This window comes from Gopherus flavomarginatus, chromosome 2, assembly GCF_025201925.1.
Source record: "Gopherus flavomarginatus isolate rGopFla2 chromosome 2, rGopFla2.mat.asm, whole genome shotgun sequence".
Taxonomy (NCBI): Eukaryota; Metazoa; Chordata; order Testudines; family Testudinidae; genus Gopherus; species Gopherus flavomarginatus.
This window is the reverse complement of record NC_066618.1, coordinates 142,021,202-142,043,493: the sequence shown is the minus strand read 5'-3', so window position 1 is coordinate 142,043,493 and position 22,292 is coordinate 142,021,202. Positions and strand designations below refer to the sequence as shown.

Sequence of the window (22,292 nt, the reverse complement as noted above, 5' to 3'; positions counted from 1 at the left end):
AAATGTATTAGAATTTGGCCCAGGATACTTCATATTTTCAAGGTGCTTTACCAAATGTATGTGTGATTTTTTTTTCAGTGCCTCTCATAAGCCTTGATTCTGCATTCTTTGCACTTCTCTGACCCTTACTTCACTTGGGGTTTGGGTGCACAAGGAATTGACAGTCAGGCCTGTATGCTCTCTGGGGCAGCGACCATCTTTTTGTTCATTGTTTGTACATTGCCTAGCTCTGGGGGGTCCTGGTCCGTGATGAGGGCTTCCAGGAGCTATGGTAGCACAAATAACAACAACAGTAATGTAGTAAGTGACTTACAGGGAGATTTTCAGGGATTTAAGTGCATACATACTGTTGAAAGTCAGTGGGACTTATTCTGCTCCTAAATCCCTTAGATGTTTTTAAAAAATGTCATTTTAATAAATCCCTAATTGTGTATACTGTTTTCATGTTATGCCTGAGGCCACATTTCTCTCAGCTGAAATATGCAGATATATGCAATAGGGGAGTTAAAGCTATAGGGCTTGATTCTCTTCTCACTTATCCTCATATCAATCAGGAACAATTCCATTCAAGTCAGCGGTTATGCTGCTGTCAAAGTGGTGTGAGGGGCCTCTTGTAGTCCTCTGTAATGTACATACAACACCCACAACTAAGTGCTGAAGCTTAAGTTCCCACACAGAGTTATTTGCACCCTTGTGAAAAGCAAACAGGAAATGTTATTTCTTGGTCTTCACTCCAGCGTAGCATCCATTAAGGTCAATCGGTTGAGTAACGATCAAGTAAAAAGTGATAAAATCTGGCCATTCATTTCCAAGAAGAGGCGTTGAGAATGTAGTATATGGCATTTAGACTGTTTTTTCTTGGTCTCATTGCATAAATGATACATCTGAAAGGTCTGTGGTTAATTGTTGTTGAGGGTAAGAGGAGAGTCAATAGGAGTTATTTTTCTTTATGGAACAAAGCTTGCTCTGGATTGTACTGTGGTAAATTTTGTGGTGTCTTGGGATATTTTGTAAATATTTTTCCTTCCCTGTTTCAGACTTGATTTTATCTATGATCTGTTTGAACACGTTTCAAGTCGGAACAACCAAGACACCCTTAAATGTGGAAGCAAACACCGGAAACCCACTGTCAGCTTACAGTTCAAGGTTGGTTAGTATGTCCTCTCCTCTACTGTCAGCAACTGACAAATGATAAATAATCAGTAATCAACAAAGATTCAGAATGACTGGGTTGGGGGTATGTGTCCCTTGGAGATTTTAAAATGCTGAAAATCTTCAGTACCAAAATGTTGCCTCCTCCCATATGAAACTTCAGTCACTAATCACGTAATCAGCAATGTTAGCCTCAGGAAGAAGCTGACCTGCACAGCACCTCCATCTTCAAAGAACTGTTGCTTCCCATTCATTGACTTGTCCTTCTTGTTTTAACCATGTTGGCCTCTCCATGGACTAGACCCGGCATACGTCGTAGGTATGTCTTGCTCTTACTCCCCATCTTGCTCAGTTTCCATTTCTATCATTGGTTCCTTCACAGTCTCACTACTTTTAGGCCTGGTCTACACTAGGAAATTACATATATTGGTATAATTATGTCGTGCAGGGGTATGAAAAATCCACCACCCTGAGTGACGCAGTTAGTCTGACGTAACCCCCAGTGTAGACAGTGCTAGGTCAGCAGGAGAATTCTCCCATCAACCTAGCTGCCACCTCTTAGGGAGGTGGATTGCCTGTGGTGATAGGAGAACCCTCCCTTCAACGTAAGTAGTGTCTTCGCTGAACTGCTGTAGCGTTTTAAGTATAGACAGGCCTTAAGTGCCTCTCCGTCTGTCACTTTTATTTTAAATTGGCTATGCTAATGTATAATCCTATAAAACCAGGGGAGTCTGTGCCTGAACAGAGTGGATGCAAAAGGCTTCCAGTATGAATGGATAGCATTTTGCACCCATTTTGCACAGGTGTAAAGGACTAGCAAAGGGCTAAGGCAGTGGAGACTCAGGCTATGTCTACATTATGCACCTTACAGTGGCACAGCTGTACTGCTAAAGCTGTGCCACTGTAAGGTCTCCTGTGTAGCCACTCCCCTGCTGGCATAACTAAACTACCCCCAAAGAGTGGTGTTAGCTATGTCGCCAGGAGAGCCTCTCCTCCTGACACAGTGCTGTCCACACCAGTTCTTTTGTTGGTGAAACTTAAGTTGTTCAGAGGGGTGGTTTTTTTCAAACCCCTGACTGACAGAAGTGCAAGTGCAGACAAAGCCTAAGGCTCCCTGTGATTGCTTCTCTCCTCTGTGGACTTAGCAGCAGGCCTTCAGTGGGCATAAATCACCTTAACTCCATTGAAGTCAGTGGAGCTGACTTACACCAGCCAGAGATCTGGCCCATAGTGGCTCCAACATTGTGACTTAGGAGGTGCTTACAGCCGTACATATGAAATTATCCCAAAATCAGCTGTGAAATTGGCCTGAGACACTGAAACGAGGTCTGCACACTGGGAAAAATAAGCACTAAATACCTAATAAAAATGCTTTCAGTCCTTGTATTGAATAGGGATGCAGGGCAACATTTTAATTATCTGCCTTATTGGACAAGGAGAAGCAAGTGAAAGATTGTCAGACACATGGGATGGGTTTATTAATTATATCTTGAGGAGGGGCACAACATTACCAGCCCCCAGCTGTCGTGTACCAGCCATTTAATTGGTTCTGCAGTGCACGTTACATGGCTTTATCATGAACCAAAAACTAACTTGGGGTAGGCCCTCCCTGGTCTCGATTCAGTTCTGAAACCTCTCCTCCCTTCCTCCCTCTTAAGGGGATGGAGTGACAGAAGCCACAATGCTGGGTGGGGGAAAACTCAGTCCACAAAAACTTCAAGCTCCTTCCCCCTTACAAGCACATGGCCCACTTGCACAATTCTGGCTCTCGTTTACCTCTGGGAGCTGGCAGTTTAGTCTTTACTCACACTGGACACCAGCTGCCAGTCGTGAAGAGTCGATAGTTTAACAGCAATATAGGAACCTCGAATCCTTGTTTCTAACCCAACTGTGCCTCCAGAAGGCTACAAGGAAGGTGAAAAAACTCACAGGACTACTTGCCAATTTGGTGGTTTTGGACAAAATTCCTTCCTGACGTCCTAAAGCAGACGATCAGTAAAATCCGCAGCATCATAAGTGGCAAAGCTGCTAATCTTCCATGGGACAGCTAACTGGCGGTAAACCCTGGCTTAACTTACGTAGGCAAGGACCCGAGAGAGGGTGCACAGCAGCCAAACAGTTGGCCCCATTTCCCTTTGCCCAACCAATAGCCAAGCAGAGAACTGAAAGGGAGGGTTGGGGGAGTGGAAGGGACAGCCCTCATCTTCCCCTCTCTGCCATACAATGTGTTTTGGATTCTCTCATTCGCTGCTGTCCAGTCAAAGTACCTCCCCTGCTACTCAGGGTTTATAATTCAGCCATTAAAAATTCCCTTGGGCAGAAACTCAGCATAAACATTTTCATCTGAAAGTGATTATTTTAAAGAAAGATGGGTCCAAATTCTGCTCTGAGTTACATTAGTATAAATTCAGATTAACTCCTTTTCATTGGAGTTATTGCACCTTTATACTAGTACAAACAAAAGCAGAATCGAGCCCATTGCTAGTGGAATCATTACTAAGAAAATCTTGCTCTGATGCCTTTTTGTTGTGTTGGACAGAACAACCTACGGAACATATGGTGAGAGGAGCACTGCTATTCCTTTGAAAAGGAGCATTGCATCCCCTTGGTTGGTGCATGCTGCATACACAAGTGAGGCTGGAGAAATGGCTCTGACCCTTGAGTAGCACACAGCACCCCCTTGAGGTTGTGGAACGCCATTGGCTGCAGAAGCTCATTCTCCTAACCCTCCTTGGTATCTCTTCAGATCACTGAGGGCTTGATTCACTGCTGCCTTTGCAGTCATTTGCACTTGGGCAAAGCAAGCGTGATATGAGTAGCAGTGTTTTGCACTCACTTTGCCCCGGGGTAAATGACTACAGAAGATGTAAGGCAAGGGAAAATCAGGCCCCTTCTTTCTCTTTGTCTCCTCTCTCCCAGGGGCCTTGAACAACACATGATTTGTTCAAAAGTTTAAAATGTAAAGGAATAGAACTGGTGACGATTCATTATGACAACTTGGTTATTGATTTGTAATGACCCTGATTCAGAGTAGTCTCTAGATCCTGTCTTGAGGTGTGGTGAGCATCCTCCTATCCCACTGACTTGGGTGGCAGTGGGAGTCCAGGATGTTAGTAGCTCATGAGATCAATCCAGAGCTGAGCTGCATATGAAAATGGAATATATCATCATCCTACCTTTGTTCAGGCTCACTTGCCTTCCCTGTTAACATTTACAAAGTGATTGCCATAACTACTATCCTCTATTGCAGGGGTCAGCAACCTCTGGCATAGAGCTCGCCAGGATAAGTACCCTGGCAGGCCGGGCCAGTTTGTTTACCTGCCGCGTCAGCAGGTTTGGCTGATCGCGACTCCCACTGGCCGCGGTTCGCTGCTCCAGGCCAATAGGGGTAGCAGGAAGCCGCAGCCAGCACATTCCTCGGCCCGTGCTGCTTCCTGCAACGCCATTGGCCTGGACCGACGAACCACAGCCAGTGGGAGCCATGATCGGCTGAACCTGCCGACGCGACAGGTAAACAAACTGGCCTGGCCCACCAGGGTGCTTACCCTGGCAAGCCACGTGCCAGAGGTTGCAGATCCCTGATCTATTGTCAGAGATCACCAAGGTTAGCCAAGTTGTCCTGAAATATAGTGTTCACACAGCTTAAGCATGGATAAAGCTTACATTTTTTTCAAGAGGTAAATATTTTACTGCTAGAAGCTGGAGCCTTTTCTATGAAATATTTGCTGCTTGGTTCTTTTGCCCTCTTTGTTCTGTAGCAAACAATGGTTAACCAGACACACTGGAAATAATGGTCAAGTTTCAAATCACTTCAGCGTTTGCTTTCTTTGCCCCCATTGTAATAGATTTACAAAAACATCTCAGTATCTCCTCGAATAGTATGGGGGAACATTAAATTGGCAGTTCAGTGAAGGGGTGAATTTTTCATGTAAATAATACTTGTCAGAAGAGGGATGATGACTTCATTGGCGACCTTTATTTTCAGTTAGATGAGGTAATAATACATTAGATAATCTATGTTATATTGTGTATTTTATAATTCAGAATTCTGTTAGTGCTGAGGAGAAAATAGTGTGTGTGTATAATTACACAATATATATGTAATCTGTTTTACTTTTTATATTGTATTGTAAACTTGATGTTTTCTTGCTAAGGATATTATAGGAATTTTATTTAATGGAAAAACGTGCCTCTGATGCACTGTATTTTACATTAAATTACAGCTACACTTAATAAAATGCATATGAATGTCCTTGTTACAGATATACTCAATGTGAATTTTGTTCATTGATTTTTTTTTTAAATCTAGTTTCTGAAAGAGTGTTTTTTAAACACAATTTTAATGTTACTTTTTAAAGAACTTTTGAAATACTAGAGCTAGGTTTTTCTGTGCTGTTATTGATTTAGTATCTTTCTTATAAGTGTCTTTTCATCAAGAGAGAAACTGATTGCCATATAGGAGAAAGAGTGAAACCGACTATACACAAAATGCTGTCAAATGCACAGAATAGAAAAACGGGGGGAAAATGGGAGGAGGGGAAATTATTTTTGCTAACTTCTTTCAGTAACAATGTTATCTTGTGCCTGGATCGTGCATTGTGATTTGCATGAACACAGCAATGCATACATACAGATCACAATGCAGGACAGAATTCTTAAGTGTTACTTGTAACTACAACAGGTTCAGCATTTTGAGAGAGAAATGAGATTCTCAAGTTGATGGTGTAGCTTTATAAAAAGAGCTTTCTTCATGCTGATCAGAACTCTTGTCAATACTTTTAATCAAAAGGGAAAACAATAGAGCAGTGTGTCACCTCACGTGTTAAGGCCTGTATCTCCATTAGCATGACTGACTCTATCATGGAAACGCTCGTACTATTGTAATTTCTAGTCTACATCACTAGGTGTTGCTATAGGGACTGCCTGCAATGCTTAGTTTTGAGAGAGCTAAAGTGTAGGACTTAAGAAAAAGCCATTTATAAAGTACTGTCTTCTCTTCTACCTTTTGTTTTAGGACTCACTGCATTCCTTAATGGCAACATTAAGTTCCTCTAATCCTTTCTTCGTTCGATGTATCAAGCCAAATACGCAGAAGGTAAGATTTAAAACTCTATTTGTCTGAGTTGCTTTTCCACGTATGCAGGGCCCAATGCTCCATATCTTGTATGGTCATTTTTACATATGCAAATCAGAATAGTAGCATTTTGGACTCACTTTCACAGGTACAATTGACTCCAAAAAACAGTGGCAGGTTCTGGAGAAGTCTCCAGACTTCTGCAGCTCTCATGTCTGGGCTTTTTCGTAGCAAGCTATTTCACATGCACTGTACTCAATTAGAATAATCATTACCACAGTGAAATCTGTTTTAAGTGACTACCCAAAGATCTGACAAAAATCACTTACCTCACCATGTTGGTCTTCTAATAAAAGTGGAGCAGAATTGTACTCAATACATTTGGGGATTTTACAATAACAGTTTCTTACAGCAGGAAATTGCCAAGTAAAGATGGTCACTTGTACAGGTTTCACTGTGCTATTGCTGTTCTGCTTACTACAATTTAATTTTTAAAAATACTGTTTATTTCCTTTAATGACTTGCAATCCAGTAATTTGGGGGGTTTGCTTTACTGTATTTTCTTTATCATCTGCCACTTAACCTTTCAGTTTCTGTAAAATATCAGGTGAAGTCATGTTTGTTCTTATGTTGTAGTTCTGAGAAACTTAAGTACTTAAAACAGAAAAAAATGTTTCAAAGAGATTAATATTCACTGTACCAAGTTGCCAGGCATGCAGGGGAATGTGGGGCCCTCTAGAAAATCAAAAAGTTTGAGATCTAGGAGTCACTTAGTCTCATGATGGTACCCTGATCCTAAAATGTCAAAGTAGTCCTTTTTATTTGCTCATCATGGTGTGATGTCTAAAGTTGAAATTGCAACAAGCAAAGACATTAACAAATGTTAAGCTTTCACAGTATAGTCTGCAAACAGTAGCTAGAAATACACTACACCTCTACCCCAATAGAACGCAGGTTTGCATATAACGCGGTAAAGCTCTGACACTCTGCACTGAGCTGTGTGTTAAGGGTGCTGGACCAGGCCGGGGCCGAGGTGTTTGATAAGGGGCAGAGGGTCTCAGGGGCGGTCAGGGGCTTCCACCTCCCAGAGTCTGGGCGGCAGGAGCTGTGGGAGGGCACTTTTGAGGACCCCACAGTCCCAGAGTGGCCTGGGAGATTAGCGGGGGGCCAGGAGCAGCTCACTCTGCTTCCCTTGCCCCAGCCCCAGCCGTGTTGCTCGGGGGAAGGGATACCTCCCCACACTCACCGGCAGCGGCAGGAAGCAGAGCAGCCCGGCCCCAGCCCACTCCACTCTGTCAGCTCCCAGCTGCAGCGCTCCACTTCCTGCCACAGGTGAGTACGAGGGGGCATCCTTTCCCCAACCTCCCCGCACTCACCGGCGGTGGAAAGCGGAGCGCCGCGGTTGGGAGCTGATGGAGTGGAGCGGGCTGGGGCTGGGCTGCTTCACTTCCCGCCACCGGTGAATGCGGGGGGCATCCTTTTCCCAACCTCCCCGCACTCACCGGTGGCGGGAAGTGGAACAGCCCAACCCCAGCCAGCTCCACTCCGCCAGCTCCAAACCGTGGCGCTTCGCTTCCTGCTGGGCAGGTGAGTGCAGGACCTTTCCCCAGGCGCCCCCCCAGAGAAACACCTGGGGCCGGAGCTGACAGAGTGGAGCGGGCTGGGGCCACGTCACTCCACTTCCCGCCACAAGTGAGTGGGGAGGGGCATCCTTTCCCCAGCTTCTCTGTACTCACCGACAACGGGAAGCGGAGTGCCGTGGATGGGAGCTGGCAGGGTGGAGCAGACTGGGGCTGGGCTGCTCCACTTCCTGCCGCTGCCGCTGAGTGCCTGTCAGGGTTGGAGAGGGGTAGATAGGGGTCGGAACAGTCAGGGGACAGGGGGGTTGGGTAGGGAGTGGGATCCTAGGGGTGATTAGGGATGGGAGTATCTGAAGGGGGCGGTCAGGAAACAAGGAACGAGGGGCGGGGGGCAAAGCAAATTTGATATAACGCGGTCTCGCCTATAACGCGGTGAGATTTTTTTGTCTCCCGAGAACCACGTTATATCAGGGTAGAGGTGTATTTTGTGACACAACCTCGGTGTCTGATTTATCAGGGCTGTAAAACATCAAGGAAGTTGGCTAGATTCCACTAAAGATTTCATGGCTGTCTATCCCCAGAGCTTTAAAATGTGTTAGCTGCTAACTGTCCTTCAAGTTTTCTTTATAAGGGGAAAACTTTAACCTAGGTTTTGGGGTTTCAAATGATGTGTCTGTGATGCTGCCCATGCAATACTGGGCATTGTGGGGAAACGGCCTGATGCTGGCTCTGAGTGGATCTTGAGACCAACTGTTCTCAGCCTTGGGGCCTCTAGGGTGCTAAGGCCAAAATCTACACATAAAAATCCCTCTGCTTGGTACATAACCAGTGGCTAGGACCAGTGGGGGCCCACTTAGTCAAGTCACAGCACTGCTCAGGGAGGGATTCATGCACCTGAGAAGACTATTCTCCCTCTTCCTGCAAGGACCCACAGAGCCCTGATCAAGCCCCTCTTCTTCTGCCATTTGGGAATAACAGGGGCCCTTTTATATCTTCTTGCAACCAGGAGCCCTGAGCAAGCCCCGCCCAACAGCAGTAAAAATGCAAGGACCACAGATGGATGATGCAAGGATCAGTCTCATTGCATTATATTGCTTGCATCACTTGTGCATGATCCTTGCATTTTGCCAGCATGGCTCTTTCAATTCCTAATGCTGTTGCCACCAGGGAAGAGAGCACAAACTATCTTGCCTCCAGCTCCCGCTGGGGAGCCAGAGAGTTCTCGGCAGCCCCCTTTCTTGCCTCTTGCTGCCACTATCTGGGAACAGCAGGGCCCTGTGTAGCCTTCCCTCTTCAGCCTGCCAGTGACACTGAGGTAAGGTAAGAGGGGAAGAGAGTGGGAATAAGGAGAGTGGGAGCTCACTGAGTACCACCTCCAAAGTCAGTAGTTTTTCCTCCTATCCTGAATCTTCTTAAAGACTCTACCCACTACTCTGAACCCCCCAGTACTTCCAATCCAGCACCCCATTACTTCCCACTCGGTCCTCTCCAGCCAGTATTCTTACCCTAGTCTGCCCAAGTTCAGTAAAATATGCTGCCATCCTAATCTTTGCATACATTTAATTAAAAATCCTCTCAAAATTAGCAGCTGTGAAGGAGACTGGGCCATGGCTATAAAGAATCCTGGAACTGAGGCTGCAGCAAAAGTCCATGGCTAGTTGTGGGATAAGACTGAGAACTCCTTTCCTAGATAGTCCCTTTCAATGTGTTAATAAACTGTCAGAAAAATCTTGGTCACAAAGAGTTTATTCCCTAGTTTTCTTCTTGCCTTGCTGTGATCGTAAATTTAAGTTAAAGAAATGTAAGATGACTTTGCCAAACAATAAGCCCTATTTGAAGAACTAGATTGATGGCTTAATTACTAAGAAAGAAGTCAAAAATGTTCTAACCAGCAGTGCCAATTCATACAAGATTTTGTGGAAAAGAGGAGGGGCAGGCAAGCAAAAATTTCAGACAATGGCAATTTTCATTCAGTTTAAGATTCAAAAATCAATATCGGAAAATTTCTGTTTTTAAATTTAACCCATTGTGCACTGGCTTTTCCTCCGGCGTCTCAATAGAACCACTTCTATTTATTCATCTTTTTATTTCTGTACTGTTATTTTTGTGAAAGAGAGTAAAATTGTGTAGGTTGATTTTAAGGTACTTTTTTTTTTTTAAGAAAAGGAAGTTGATTAATGTGTCACTATAAAGCAGGGATTTTATTATTTATAATTCCTGAGATTGCAAACCTCAAAATTATATGAGGAGTTGTTCTGGTCTTATTTTCCCTCAGATCTACTTTGGATTTAGTGAGGCAAACATCAATGGAGTTTAGCAACATTGGGCCTGCGACTTTTTTATTGGTTGTACATCAGTGTAACAGCAGTGAGGTAACTGGAGTTGGTCCTCATTTAAACTGTTGTAAGATCAGTATCAGGCCCTGTCATGGTATAATCCCCACTCTGAACCTTAGCGTCCAAACGATGGGGTACCAGCATGAATTCCTCTAAGCTCAATTACCAGCTTAGAACCTGTAGCGCTGCCACCAACCAGGAATTCCAGTGCCTGGTACGCTCTGGTCCCCCCAAAACCTTGCCCGGGGACCCCCAAGACCCAGACCCTCTGGATCGTAACACAAGGAAAGTAAACCCTTTCCCTCACTGTTGCCTCTCCCAGGCTTCCCCTTCCTGGGTTACCCTGGAAGATTACTGTGATTCAAACTCCTTGAATCTCAAAACAGAGAGGAAAATTCACCTTTTCCCCTTCTTCTCTCTCCCCCTACCAGACTCTCCCTGAGAGAGAAAGTAATCCTAACACAGAGAGAAAATTAACCTTTCTCTCCCCCTTCCCTCCTTTCTCTCCACGAATTCTCTGGTGGATCCAGACCCAGTCCCCTGGGGTCTTACCAGAATAAAAAAAAACAATCAGGTTCTTAAACAAGAAAAGCTTTTAATTAAAGAAAGAAAAAACAGTAAAAATTATCTTTGTAAATTTAAGATGGAATATGTTACAGGGTCTTTCAGCTATAGACACTGAGAATACCCTCCCAGCCTAAGTATACAAGTACAAATTGAAATCCTTTCAGCAAAATACAAATTTGCTCTCCTTCCAGCCAAATACACATTTGCAAATAAAGAAAACAAACATAGGCCTAACTCGCCTTATCTATCTAGTACTATTCTGGACATATAAGAGACTGTATCAGAGAGATTGGAGAGAAACCTGGTTGCACGTCTGGTCAGTCTCAGAACCCAGAGAGAACAACAACCAAAAACTAACAGCACACACAAAACTTCCCTCCCTCAAGATTTGAGAGTATCCTGTCCTCTGATTGGTCCTCTGGTCAGGGGACAGCCAGGCTCACTGATCTTGTTAACCCTTTACAGGCAAAAGAGATATGAAGTACTTCTGTTCTATTAACTCTTACTTATCTGTTTATGACAGGCCCACTAAACCAGATTTGACCCTGGTGTAAGTCAGTTGAATTTTTTTTTAAATAGGAACTTTCCAAAGACAACCACTCCCTGAACACTGCTTGTAACCTATTGTTTGACTTCTTCAGGTTCGGGTCTTTTGTAATTGTTACTGTCAGGTGATTTTCCTTTGCCAAAAAAAAAAAAGTACTGTATGATTTATATTGACTGAGAATGGTGTATCAGTTTGTTTAACTCCAAGACAGCTTGGCTAAAAGAAAATTTAACCTTGTGCTCGCATTACTAGGGAATTGATGGCATGTATGTGAGTCAGACTGCAGGCTCTGATAGGTAGACTTGATTGCATGAGCTATTTAGATTAGCTGCTAACACAGAGAAACAAAGGTTGGAAGAACAAGAACTTAGTGACTGTCAAGTCCTTGTCATGTATTGTTTCTGCTCTTAGTTTTTACCCTAGGTAAGCAAATAAAGAAATAACAGGGATCACCCTTTAAATGATGGTACTTAACATACGTGGCATTTATAAAGTAAGAAATGATACAAAAGGAGACATAGCTACTTTTCTTGCCTTTTGAAACAATACTGCATTATGGAAAGAGGCACAGGAGAGAATCAGAGAGGCGATGATAAAAAAGGAAAGAAACCTTCCTAAACCACTTGTTGCCCTTTTGATTTAGTACATACAAGTTACATCCCTTAGTAAGAAAGTCTGTAATATTTCCAGAGGGCAATAGATGTAGGAACTTCAGTATAGTAAATACGTATTTGGACTCCTTAGTAAAGGAGATAAGACGTATGGAAGATAAAATTCGAAATCTGAAAAGCGGAAAAGTACAAGGGCAATACTCCACATTCTGTGCTATATATCAAAGGCTGTTAACAGTGGACAAGAGATTTGATAATTTGTAACAATTATTGAAGTTGTAATTGATTAAGAAGTTGATTTTTATCAAATGTTACAGAAGCAGGCAAGAACAATCCACCAAATGCAGCAGACCACTCATCATTTACATATCAGAGCAGAATCTGCCCTCATTAGAGCTACTCCCTAAAGTGAGCGCACAGATTGCATAACCTTTTGTCTGAAGGCATTTCAGCAAATAAGCCGTAGATGCGAGAATAAGAGTCCTGTTCATCTTTCTTGGGAGACCCCTAAACAATCAGTGCATCTATTTTCACGTTTTTCAGTCTGAGTTCTGCTCTAGGCAGAGCATGGAAACTGCTCTATGCTGTGTGATTAAGTAATACTTTCTGCTAACGAAGGGTCCTTCTCCCTCATTCTTGACCTCAATGCAACTTTGAGCACTGTGCATCCTTCCATCCTGCTGAACTTTATCCACGATGATTCAGGCGTCTCTCAGTTCCTCCTGTCATGATTCCACTTCTAACTTATCAAAACTGCTCATGCAGTGTATCTGATGGTGATTTCTCCTCTGTGCCAAGACCCTTGCTCTAAAGAGTCCCAAAATTTCATTCTTTCTCTTTTTTCCATGTTCCTCTCTTTCATCTTCGTACCTTGAAGCTCATCAACCACCATCTCAGTGGATAATGTTCACAGTTGTAGATATTTTCCAATGCAATGCCTTTAGCATGACTCCTTCCTGTTAACGCCCTCTGTCTGTCTTCAGACTGATCCATGGAAATTTAGGTTATTGATTTTCTATGCTGAATGTCTCAAAGACTGAAGTTTGTCTCTTGTTGGGCAGGAGGAGCACCCTTAAACTCAGGTCCATCTTCTCAGTCTCCTTTCCTAATTCAGACTTTCTACTTGTCTTTACTGTCTGTAACACTGGTATAATTCTTAACCCAAAGCTTTCCTGCTTCTTCCCAATTCCCTATGTCTGCAAATCTGTCTAGCACGACCTCTGAAACATTGCCCACATATGTCATTATCTCAGCTTCCCCTCTGCTGGAATCCTCATCCATTCCTTCATCTCTTTTTACCTTGACTATTGTAACTGTCTTCTCTATGGCTTCCCCAAGTCACAGCTCTTCAGACTGCTACATGTGCAGAATGGTGCTGCCTGCCTTCTCACATGTAGAAAGAAGCATGGTCACATCACCTTCATCCTCAAAAAACCCCATTAGTTACCTCAGGATCTTGTTCTAAATCACCCAGCTTGGGTGAAATCCCCATGGGCACAATGAAGTAGATTACAGGCTGTGGCATATTAATTTTTAAACTGGGTTTCAAACTGACCTCTAATACTGCACCCTAATTACTTTGCTTTAGTAGCCAGGTTTGATTAGGCTTCTGAACAGCCACAAATAATTGGGCTACTACTTATTCTTTCTAAATCACCCACTTACTCATAAGGCTTTATTGTTCTTAGGAAAGCCACCATTAGGTGTGGCATCCTGTCCAGCTGATATGCTGCTGAATTCAGCTACCTTCATTTTCAGGCCTGGAATTTTGCAGAATTTTATTGTTTCAAAATCAATTCCTGTGAAGTATGTCCAGCTGTACCTTCTCCTGACACACTGCTCGAGTAACGGGGCTGCGCTCTGAAGAACTCCTTTGAGGAGAGGAGGCAAGGTTGTGGAGCAGCAACAATGCAGTTCTGAAGCTACTGTTGCAGTCCATATTATGTAGGACCAGATGATGTATACAGTGGCATGTGTGCTGCCCAGGTGGTGCCTATCCCCTGCGTAGTCTCCCAACAAGCTTGCTCCCTCCTTGTGCAGCCACAATAGTTCTGCTGCCAAGAGTTTGTCCTTCAGTCCATACCTCTGAATATAGCTGCCTTGAGATGTTGAAGTGGGTGAGATTCTGTAGCCTGCATTGTGCAGGAGGTCAGACTAGATGATCGTAAAGGTCCCTTCTGACCTTAAAGTCTATGAGTTTATTGTGTGGATAAGTCAGCTTTCTTGAACCAGTGTTCATTAAGATGGGTTGCCTTATTAGTAGCAGAGTGCTTTATTGTTGTATACTATTTGAAAATGCCCTGTAGCCATTGGAATATATTTTGATATTTGGTTATTACATCTTCTGATAATTTTATCACTGTCTTGTGTGTGTGAAATGCATTTGGGCAATCACACATGCAGATCATGTGTGTGGAGTGTTTGCCTTTATAAACATCAAGCCACCGTTTTTTCCCTTTTTTTTCCCTTTGTGTGCTATATCAGTTATGTTCGCATTTTCTTGCAGGTGTATGGATCAAAAAATTGTACTTTTGAAAAGCTATTCTCCAACCCACACCCCCTTCCCCCCAAATCTCTAGATAGAAATTCAAATCCTGTTTACCATGTCGTCATGGTAATGGCACCAAGAAGCTGTGCATGGCCCATGATAAATAGCTATAGTTAATGCTCCAGAAGCACAAAACGGGAGAGCAGAATTATGTATTCTAGCAAAAACTTTTAAAGCTTCTAAGTCCCTGGCTATACTATGTCCCTGTTGCATTTTACACAGTTTTTCTCTGAAGGTCTAGGAATTCTTTAGTTTTGAAACATATTTACATTCTTGATATTCATAAGGTGAGATTTGCCCTCATATACTGTTGGTCAGGGAGTATCTGCAGTGATTACTGTTGAACCAATCCTTGCTAGGCGTGACTTCCTGTTGAGTAGCAGCAGGAATGAATTAAACAAGCTCAGCCAAATATATCACATGAATGACTTGAAATACCAGGGAGCTGAAGAAAGCCCTGTTCTGTGTGTCAGTGGTCTGTGTGTGCGTGCGTGCAACAACTAAAGATGCAGCCTTTCACAATGGACAAAAACTGAAGGGGGGGAAAGCCTCAAAGGTAGGGGGTTTGTTTCAGCTGAGGTTTTAAAAAGTTTTCGTCTTATGTGCTGGAGCCTTAGTGGACTTGTAGAGGGAGAACACGTAGGTAACTGGAGTTTGTTGTTGCAGACTATATTGGAAATGTTTCTAGCCTTGCCATTTCTTTTAAAGAGGGTAAGTGCTGACTCAGCTTATAAATAACTAATCTAATCATTTGTTAATGCCAAGGAAGCCGTATAGCCACACAGACTGCTTTGGCAAGGGTATTCCCTTTATGACTGAAAGGGCTGATTGGAAAAAAAAGAAAAAGAAGCAGAAAGTAAATGAGCACATAGTTTTAAATTGAGCTGCGTGTGTGTAAAAGGGTAGAGAGGGTGGTGCTGCATTGATGCTTTGTGTTTTGTACAGAAATATCCCTTCTATCAATCCAGTTCATTAAATAGTTATAGCTAAAAGCAGATATGCACCTCATTAAGTATCAACGGTTTTGGAACAAATTGTTCTGGTTGTACATTAGAATATAAAGCACGTCTGTATTTTTGCTTTGATTGCATTATGGCCCACAAGAAAGCCAGAGGGTGAAATGGAAAGTATTAAAGTAGAATGAGTTGTCTGCTGCATAAGTCTGTTTTATACAAGCACCCACAAGTCTAAATGAATTTTGCAGTCGTAGTGGAGAAACCTGATGGGGCACATTTGTTGAAATAACGATTCTTTCTTCACTGGAGCAAAGGCAAAATAATTTGCATGAAAGAGAATGTGGAGCAGTAACAAAGAGGTGATACTCTAACGCCTCTACATTTGACCCTGCCTATTTAGTGGAGTTTATTTTTAACTTTTAACAGGTGTAAAAGTGGTGCTGCTTTGTGGGTCAGATTCTAATGAGTGCTGAGCACCCTCACTGTGGCTACAGAAGGAGATGAGGGAGCTCAGCATCTGGCAGGTTCAGGCCCTTTAGATGAGAGAGCAAGAAGTAATTATTGTACATTCAGCCTGAAGAAAATCTTGAAGGAGAAAAGAATCATAATAAATTTTTCTAACCTGATTTTAAAGTATATGGGCTTGATCTTGCACCATTGAACTCAGTAGGAGTTTTACCATGGTCTTCAATAGGAGCAAGCTTAAATTCTCATTACAAATCTGGTGTGATGAAGCTGGGAAGCAGGAGACTTCTAACTTGTAATGCTTGTTCTACCACTGACATTCCATATGGTTTGGGCAAGGAGTTGCGCCTGTTTTCCCTCATCTGTAAAGAGTGGTAGTTATACTTGGTTATCTGCCTCACTGAGGTGTCATGAAAATTTGTCAATGCTTGAACAGTGTTTTGATAATATAAAATGCTACATGGTGTATTGTTAGGTAGAGCATCATAAATGTTTAGGACATTTCTTTTGCTAGAAATGGTTAGTAACATATGACTAGATATTTGGGGGGTTATATATATATATATATATATATATAACTATATATATAGTTTTGCATTTTGCATTTGCTTTGTCATAAATTTATAGTTAAGAGCCTTGCACCTGGCCACCTTGCAACAAGAGAAGCAAAATAAATAATTATAACAATGGTAATTTAGATTTTTTTCCCTATACAGCTAGGTCACACAGCATTTATCTAATAATTACACTATTGCCAAGCCTAGGTGCTTAAAAATCATGAGTCAGGCCCCCAACAACATGTGTTTGGTGTAAAAATCAGGAGGTTTTTGGGTTTTTTTCAGCAAAAAAAATCTATTTTGGTTTCTGTCTATATCTGTCTTTTCATTTTTGAGACTTTATGGTGCACTTCGGTCATATTTTAAAGCTTTTTCTCCTTAACCATGAGCCTAGAAACTTGTATTTCTTTCTCCTTTTCATACTGGAAGCTGAATTTCTCTCATAATCACAGGATTCCATAAGCAAGCTAGGACTTTAAGAAGCACACCAATTACTGTAATAAAATCACAAGGGTCGGCAACACTTCAGTTATTTTACATTCATCTAATAACGTAGTCTAACTCAAGAATATCTTTGGAAATACTATTTAGTATCTCTGGGAGTGTCTTAAAGCATGTTTTTGTTACTTTTATACTGTCTGTTTCCGTTTCTCTAAAATTTCTGCAGAGTGATTTATTTACAAGCCTAAAAAGCATGAAAATTTCTTCCAACACTATGCTATTTTAAAGATTGAATATTTGAGATGCAATGTGCCAGATTCTGATTCCTGTTATATCAAACAGAATTTACTAGGTGTAAATCCCCAGTTTTTCTCTTTAAGACAGTAGAGTTGTACCTATGTGACTGATCAAAATCTGGCAGAATACTTTTTGCCCAAAATACACCTCTACCTCAATATAACGCTGTCCTTGGGAGTCAAAAAAATCTTACCACGTTATAGGTGAAATCGTGTTATATCGAACTTGCTTTGATCCACCAGAGTGCGCAGGCCCCCCCCCCCCCGAGCACTGCTTTACCATGTTATATCTGAATTCACTTTATAGCGGGTTGCATTATATCAAGGTAGCGGTGTATGTTTGAGTTCATCTACGCTAAGGCATCTCTTTCAGGTTATAGCTTTATATATCAGTTCAGCAGATTTTGGCACCAGGAAGTACTGACTGGATAAGAAAGTAATAATGCAGAACTCTTTAGGGTCACATGGCTATGTCAGCCACCTGAATTTTGTCATCCAGTCCAATGATGTAATAAATGTTTTATTCTTGTCTTTGGTGCTGTGAAGTTACGGGTTTTGTTGCATGCAAGCCAAGAGAAACTTCTCCCTATGGGAATGACTCAGGGCACCAAGAAATTCCTGTATGTTTATTATACCCATGGATTGTCAAATACACCTTTGCATATTATATCCCACTGTGCTTCACTTGGTTAGCCCATAGGGCAAGTTTACCCGTAATTACGCCCAGCATCATCTTATCTATTCCTCATTTCTATGTACTATTATCAGTGATCTCTCAAATAATACCCACAAAAGCTATATATGTGTAGTGTAATTACGTGAATAAACAATGGATTTCTAAAGGCATTTTTGAGAGTGCACTCTGGAGACCAAACTATTTTACATTTAAGAAGCAAGGAGCAAATAATTACTTTTTAATACGTTTGACTGTCATTTGGAAATCTCAGTACCTACAACTTTCTGTAGTAAAATGGAGAGAGAATTTACAGATTGAAGGAACGCCTTCGCTTTCAGAGAGTCACTGATAATTGCCAAATCCTGTGTGGTATCAGCTTTCTCCAATGAATGGCTGCCCCAGATTCAGTCTGAAAGGATAGAATACCAGTGCAAAATGTGCCAGCCACATCATTTCTGCTTGTTTCAGCTAAAAGAAATACTTTCCAGGCTCAAAACTACAGTATCATAAATTTTAAGCAGTCTTTCAAAGGAAGAAACAGTGGCTTTGTTACAAGTGCTAAAGCAGATATGTCAGAAACTCTACATAGCTAATTCCAGACCATAATTCCCTTTAGCAAGCAGAAATATGCTCTTGTAGAAAGCAGAATTTGCTTGAAACTTCTAATTCTGACTCAACCAAGGGCTAAATTTTATCACAGGGAAACCTATTAAGGGGGGTGCCACCACCCAAGGAATTTCCCCTGGGGAAGAATTGTAATTTAGGAAGTGAAAATTACCTCCTTTCTTCTAGTAGATAGTAATTTGCTGCTGTCTTATACTATCAGTAAGGTCCCAATTCAGCAACATACTTAAGCACATGCATAAGTGTCACTGACTTCAGTGGGGCTTAAGCACATGCTTCAAAATTAATCCTGCGTTCAAGCATTTAACCACCCTGCACTTGCTCAGCTGTGCTGGCAAGTGAGTAAAGTGGGTAAAGCCAACGCGCCAGCTGCTGTGAGGAGAGAGTGGGAAGGCATGTAGTCCTGCTTACTCTTGCACTCCACATCCAAGATCCAGGTAGTCTGTGTAGAGATGCAAGACAGGTTTTTCCTATCCCTCACTCCACTGATATATGGTCCAAATTGCCATCCAGCCCCTAGACATTTCAGTATGTCAGTAATCAAAATGCACATAGATGGCTAATGATAAAATGAAGAGTCTAATACTGAATTGTACTGTAGGTCCCATGACCTTTATCACAGAGCAAACCTACTTAGAAAGAACAAGGGGCCAAATTCTGATTTGTCACATTGCAGTAAGATTGCAAAACATAAGTAAGTGCAAAATCTGGGCTCACAGGTTTGTCTTTTAAAACAAATTATTTAAGGGAGTAGGTATATACCTTCATACAACTAAGAAGGACTCAGTGTTAAGATAAGTCAAGATCAAAAGGACTATGGGTCACAAACTCTACAGGAGTCAGTTGTCAGAGCTCCATTGATGTGAGCAGTTTTGCCAATTTAATGCCACAGAGAATTTGGCCCTACACAGGAAATTTTAAGTAATTTAGGGCCTGATCCAATGCTTTTTGAAGTCAATGGGAGTCTTTCCGTTGACTTCTGGGAGCATTGCATCAGGCTAATAATGAGGAGTTGTCTTCCTGTGTGCTTATCTCTGCCCTGAGAACAGACTAGGAATCTGGACAGACAAGTAATCTATGCAGTTTTGTCTAGAGAATTATCTGGTAATATTTAGCAGTTTCCATTAAAAGGTCAGCATTTACCAACAGTTATCCTGCTGCAGTATCTGAGATCACAATACTTTCCTATATTACAATAAGAAATTCCAGTGGCATCACAGATGCTGTATTGTGGTAATTATTGTGGTAGATGGTTACCACTGTAAGTTGATCATATGTGTCAAATTGTGAATACCACAATCCACTGGGCAGATGAAGTTAAGTTACTGTTGCTTTAGAAATCGTATCAATAAGGGTTACCGGCAAAGAAGGGATGGGGGGAGGGGGAAGAGTGTGTGCCATTTTGTATGGTTACCCGAGGTATAAATAAATCATGAAAGATTTGTTGCTGTTTTTAGGGGAGGGTTGGGTTGAGGAAGGGACAGTTTTGTTTGTTTGTTTGTTTGTTTGTTTGTTTGTTTGTTTGTTTGCCTGGTGTATTTTTACCTTAGAAATATCAAGTCTTATTTTTGATGGAGGTCTCACTGGAGCACCAGAGAAGTGTAATGGGAGATTTTTCAGCTGCTAACGAGGCAGGATATGTTGAGTCTGGAACAAAATCTGTTCTCCAAACTGTGTGTCAGGCATGTCAGTAAAGTAGGTGTTAACGAAAGCAAACAATTACCACACTGTTCTTAAACATTCTAACTGAAATTACTCCCATTTTCAATTGGTCAGGTTCACTTGAATCTCCTTATTCTAGTTGCTATCCAGTTACCTGCACAGTCTTCTACACAAGACCTGAATTTCTAATATAAAAATAAGTAGGAAAACAAGACCAGTGTGTGAGAGTAAATTCTGAAGAGAACAGCAAAGAGAGATGCAAGAAGACCAGCTGAGATTGTCTTTAAATATGTGACCTCAGAGTCACCAGCTACAGAAAAATACTGTTTAGGCCTGAGAGGAAATTAGTTGGAAGGTCTTTACACAATAGAGTAGCTAATATGTTGAATATATCGGATAAAGCTGGATCATGTTCCAAGAGCATGGCATGAATCTTTTGTAGTTAGCGAGGTGGCAAAATGAAACATTTCAGTGCTGATATAAAAGGTCAGTGCAATTTTTCATAAGTTGAGTTTCTAAGCTTGGAGCTAGAGAGGCCATTTAAAATATGTAATAGATCCTATCTGGCTGGTCACAATTGGTTATCTTAAAGATAGCTGGCAGTCACTCTCTGGGAGCCCTCATAATGACACTATTGGACTCCCTGACTATAAATTGACTGGACACCTTGAGTGTAAATTGGGCCCTCAGTTCCATATTAAGGCAAGCAGGCAGTATTACTTGAATCTCCAGGCAAGGGGAAACTGAAGCATTCAGCCACCATCAGAGTTCAGGGAGGCTGGTGTCATGGGACTCAGATCTGAATCACAATTAGTCTCTATGAGTGTCAGGTCAGAGAGTCTTTGCAGCCAGCACCCACGGAGTCAGGAATTTGGAATGAATAAACCCTATGAATTTACCAGGGGATGGGAATAATCTGACCTTTGAATGCTGCCTGACCCTTGGTTTCCTAGCAACACAAAGCTGGTCAGTGGAATATTTTGTAGTGCTCCTAACTTACACATATCAAATATTAGCTGTGATCTAAGCCTGGCTAATTTCCCTTTATGACTTTCAAACCACTACCTTAATACATGAAGAAGCAAAAAGAAAGGCTCCTAGGAGGCAACATTTTTTAAATTGCCATTTTCTTCCTCCAGAGTAAGGATTACTAAAACATTAACCTGCTTGAGAAAACACTGAGAAACAAGCCTACTTATTACAGTTGGCTTGTTGCAGAGATTTTTTTCCTGATCTATGAATATGATATTGAAATAAATTCTGTATGGGAACTAATTATATCAGAGAAAGAGAAGTAATTCATTTCCTAGTTAAAGAAAAAGAACAGTGATCAAATATTACGTTTTTAGTGCTACCAACACCCACAGTTTTATCATGAGTCATGAACTAATTGATGTTTTTCTAAAATCCCCAGCTGCTGGCATCCTGAGAATATATGAGAATCTCAGGTTTTCATTATTTGAAAAGGCACTTTCTAGCCCTTACGATTGGGAGAAAAGCATGAAAATGGGACCTTGGTACACCCTAAAGTCTCAAAAATCCAGAAACAATTAAAAAGAACCATATCTTTATTGTTCTTAAATCTTGTGGTTTTTAAGCCAATCTCACGATTTTCTGAGGCCTAACTCATGATTGATTGATTGATTGATTTTTAACATTTGGGGTGGCAGTGCTGTGTTTTCCGTCATCTGATGGCTGTGAAATGGTTTAAGTGAAGCCAGTTGATGCTCTCTGTCTGCATCCTAGTGGGTAGGTGTCCATATCACAGTTGGCACCCTTCCTAGCATTGTCAAACATGGGCATAGAGAAGGGATGTGTTTACCACAGAGACTGTTCGCCCAGGTTGGGGATGAGAGTCAGGATTGAGGCACATTGGTGGCACAGTACACACTTTGTTTGTGCCTGTCCTCTACATGTTCTGTGGATAAATTAAGAAATTCAGTCTTTGTGGCTGTCTATCCAACACCTAAGGTCAAATAAGCACAGAACTAAGTTCCCTTTAAATAAGTAAAAGTTGTAGTTTTTTATAGATCCTAAAGCTAGAAAGGGACCACTGTGATCAGCTAGTCTGATCTCCTGTAGAGCTACAGCTCATAGGATTACCCGGAATTAATTCCTGTTTGAACTTGAGCATATCTTTTTAGAGAAGGAAAAAAAATGCAATCTTGATTTTAAAAATTACCAGTGATAGAGAATCCAC

The 22,292-nt window shown here is 41.8% G+C and overlaps 1 protein-coding gene across 1 annotated transcript in view; it reads left to right on the top strand.

Moving 5' to 3' along the window:
- Positions 1-22,292, top strand: part of MYO10 (myosin X) — a 254,009-nt gene that overhangs the window by 165,638 nt on the left and 66,079 nt on the right. Inside the window, exons 18-19 of the mRNA XM_050937621.1 lie at positions 1,038-1,146; positions 6,167-6,247. Of these exons, the coding sequence (XP_050793578.1) occupies positions 1,038-1,146; positions 6,167-6,247 (190 nt within the window). The remainder of the gene's footprint in view (positions 1-1,037; positions 1,147-6,166; positions 6,248-22,292) is intronic.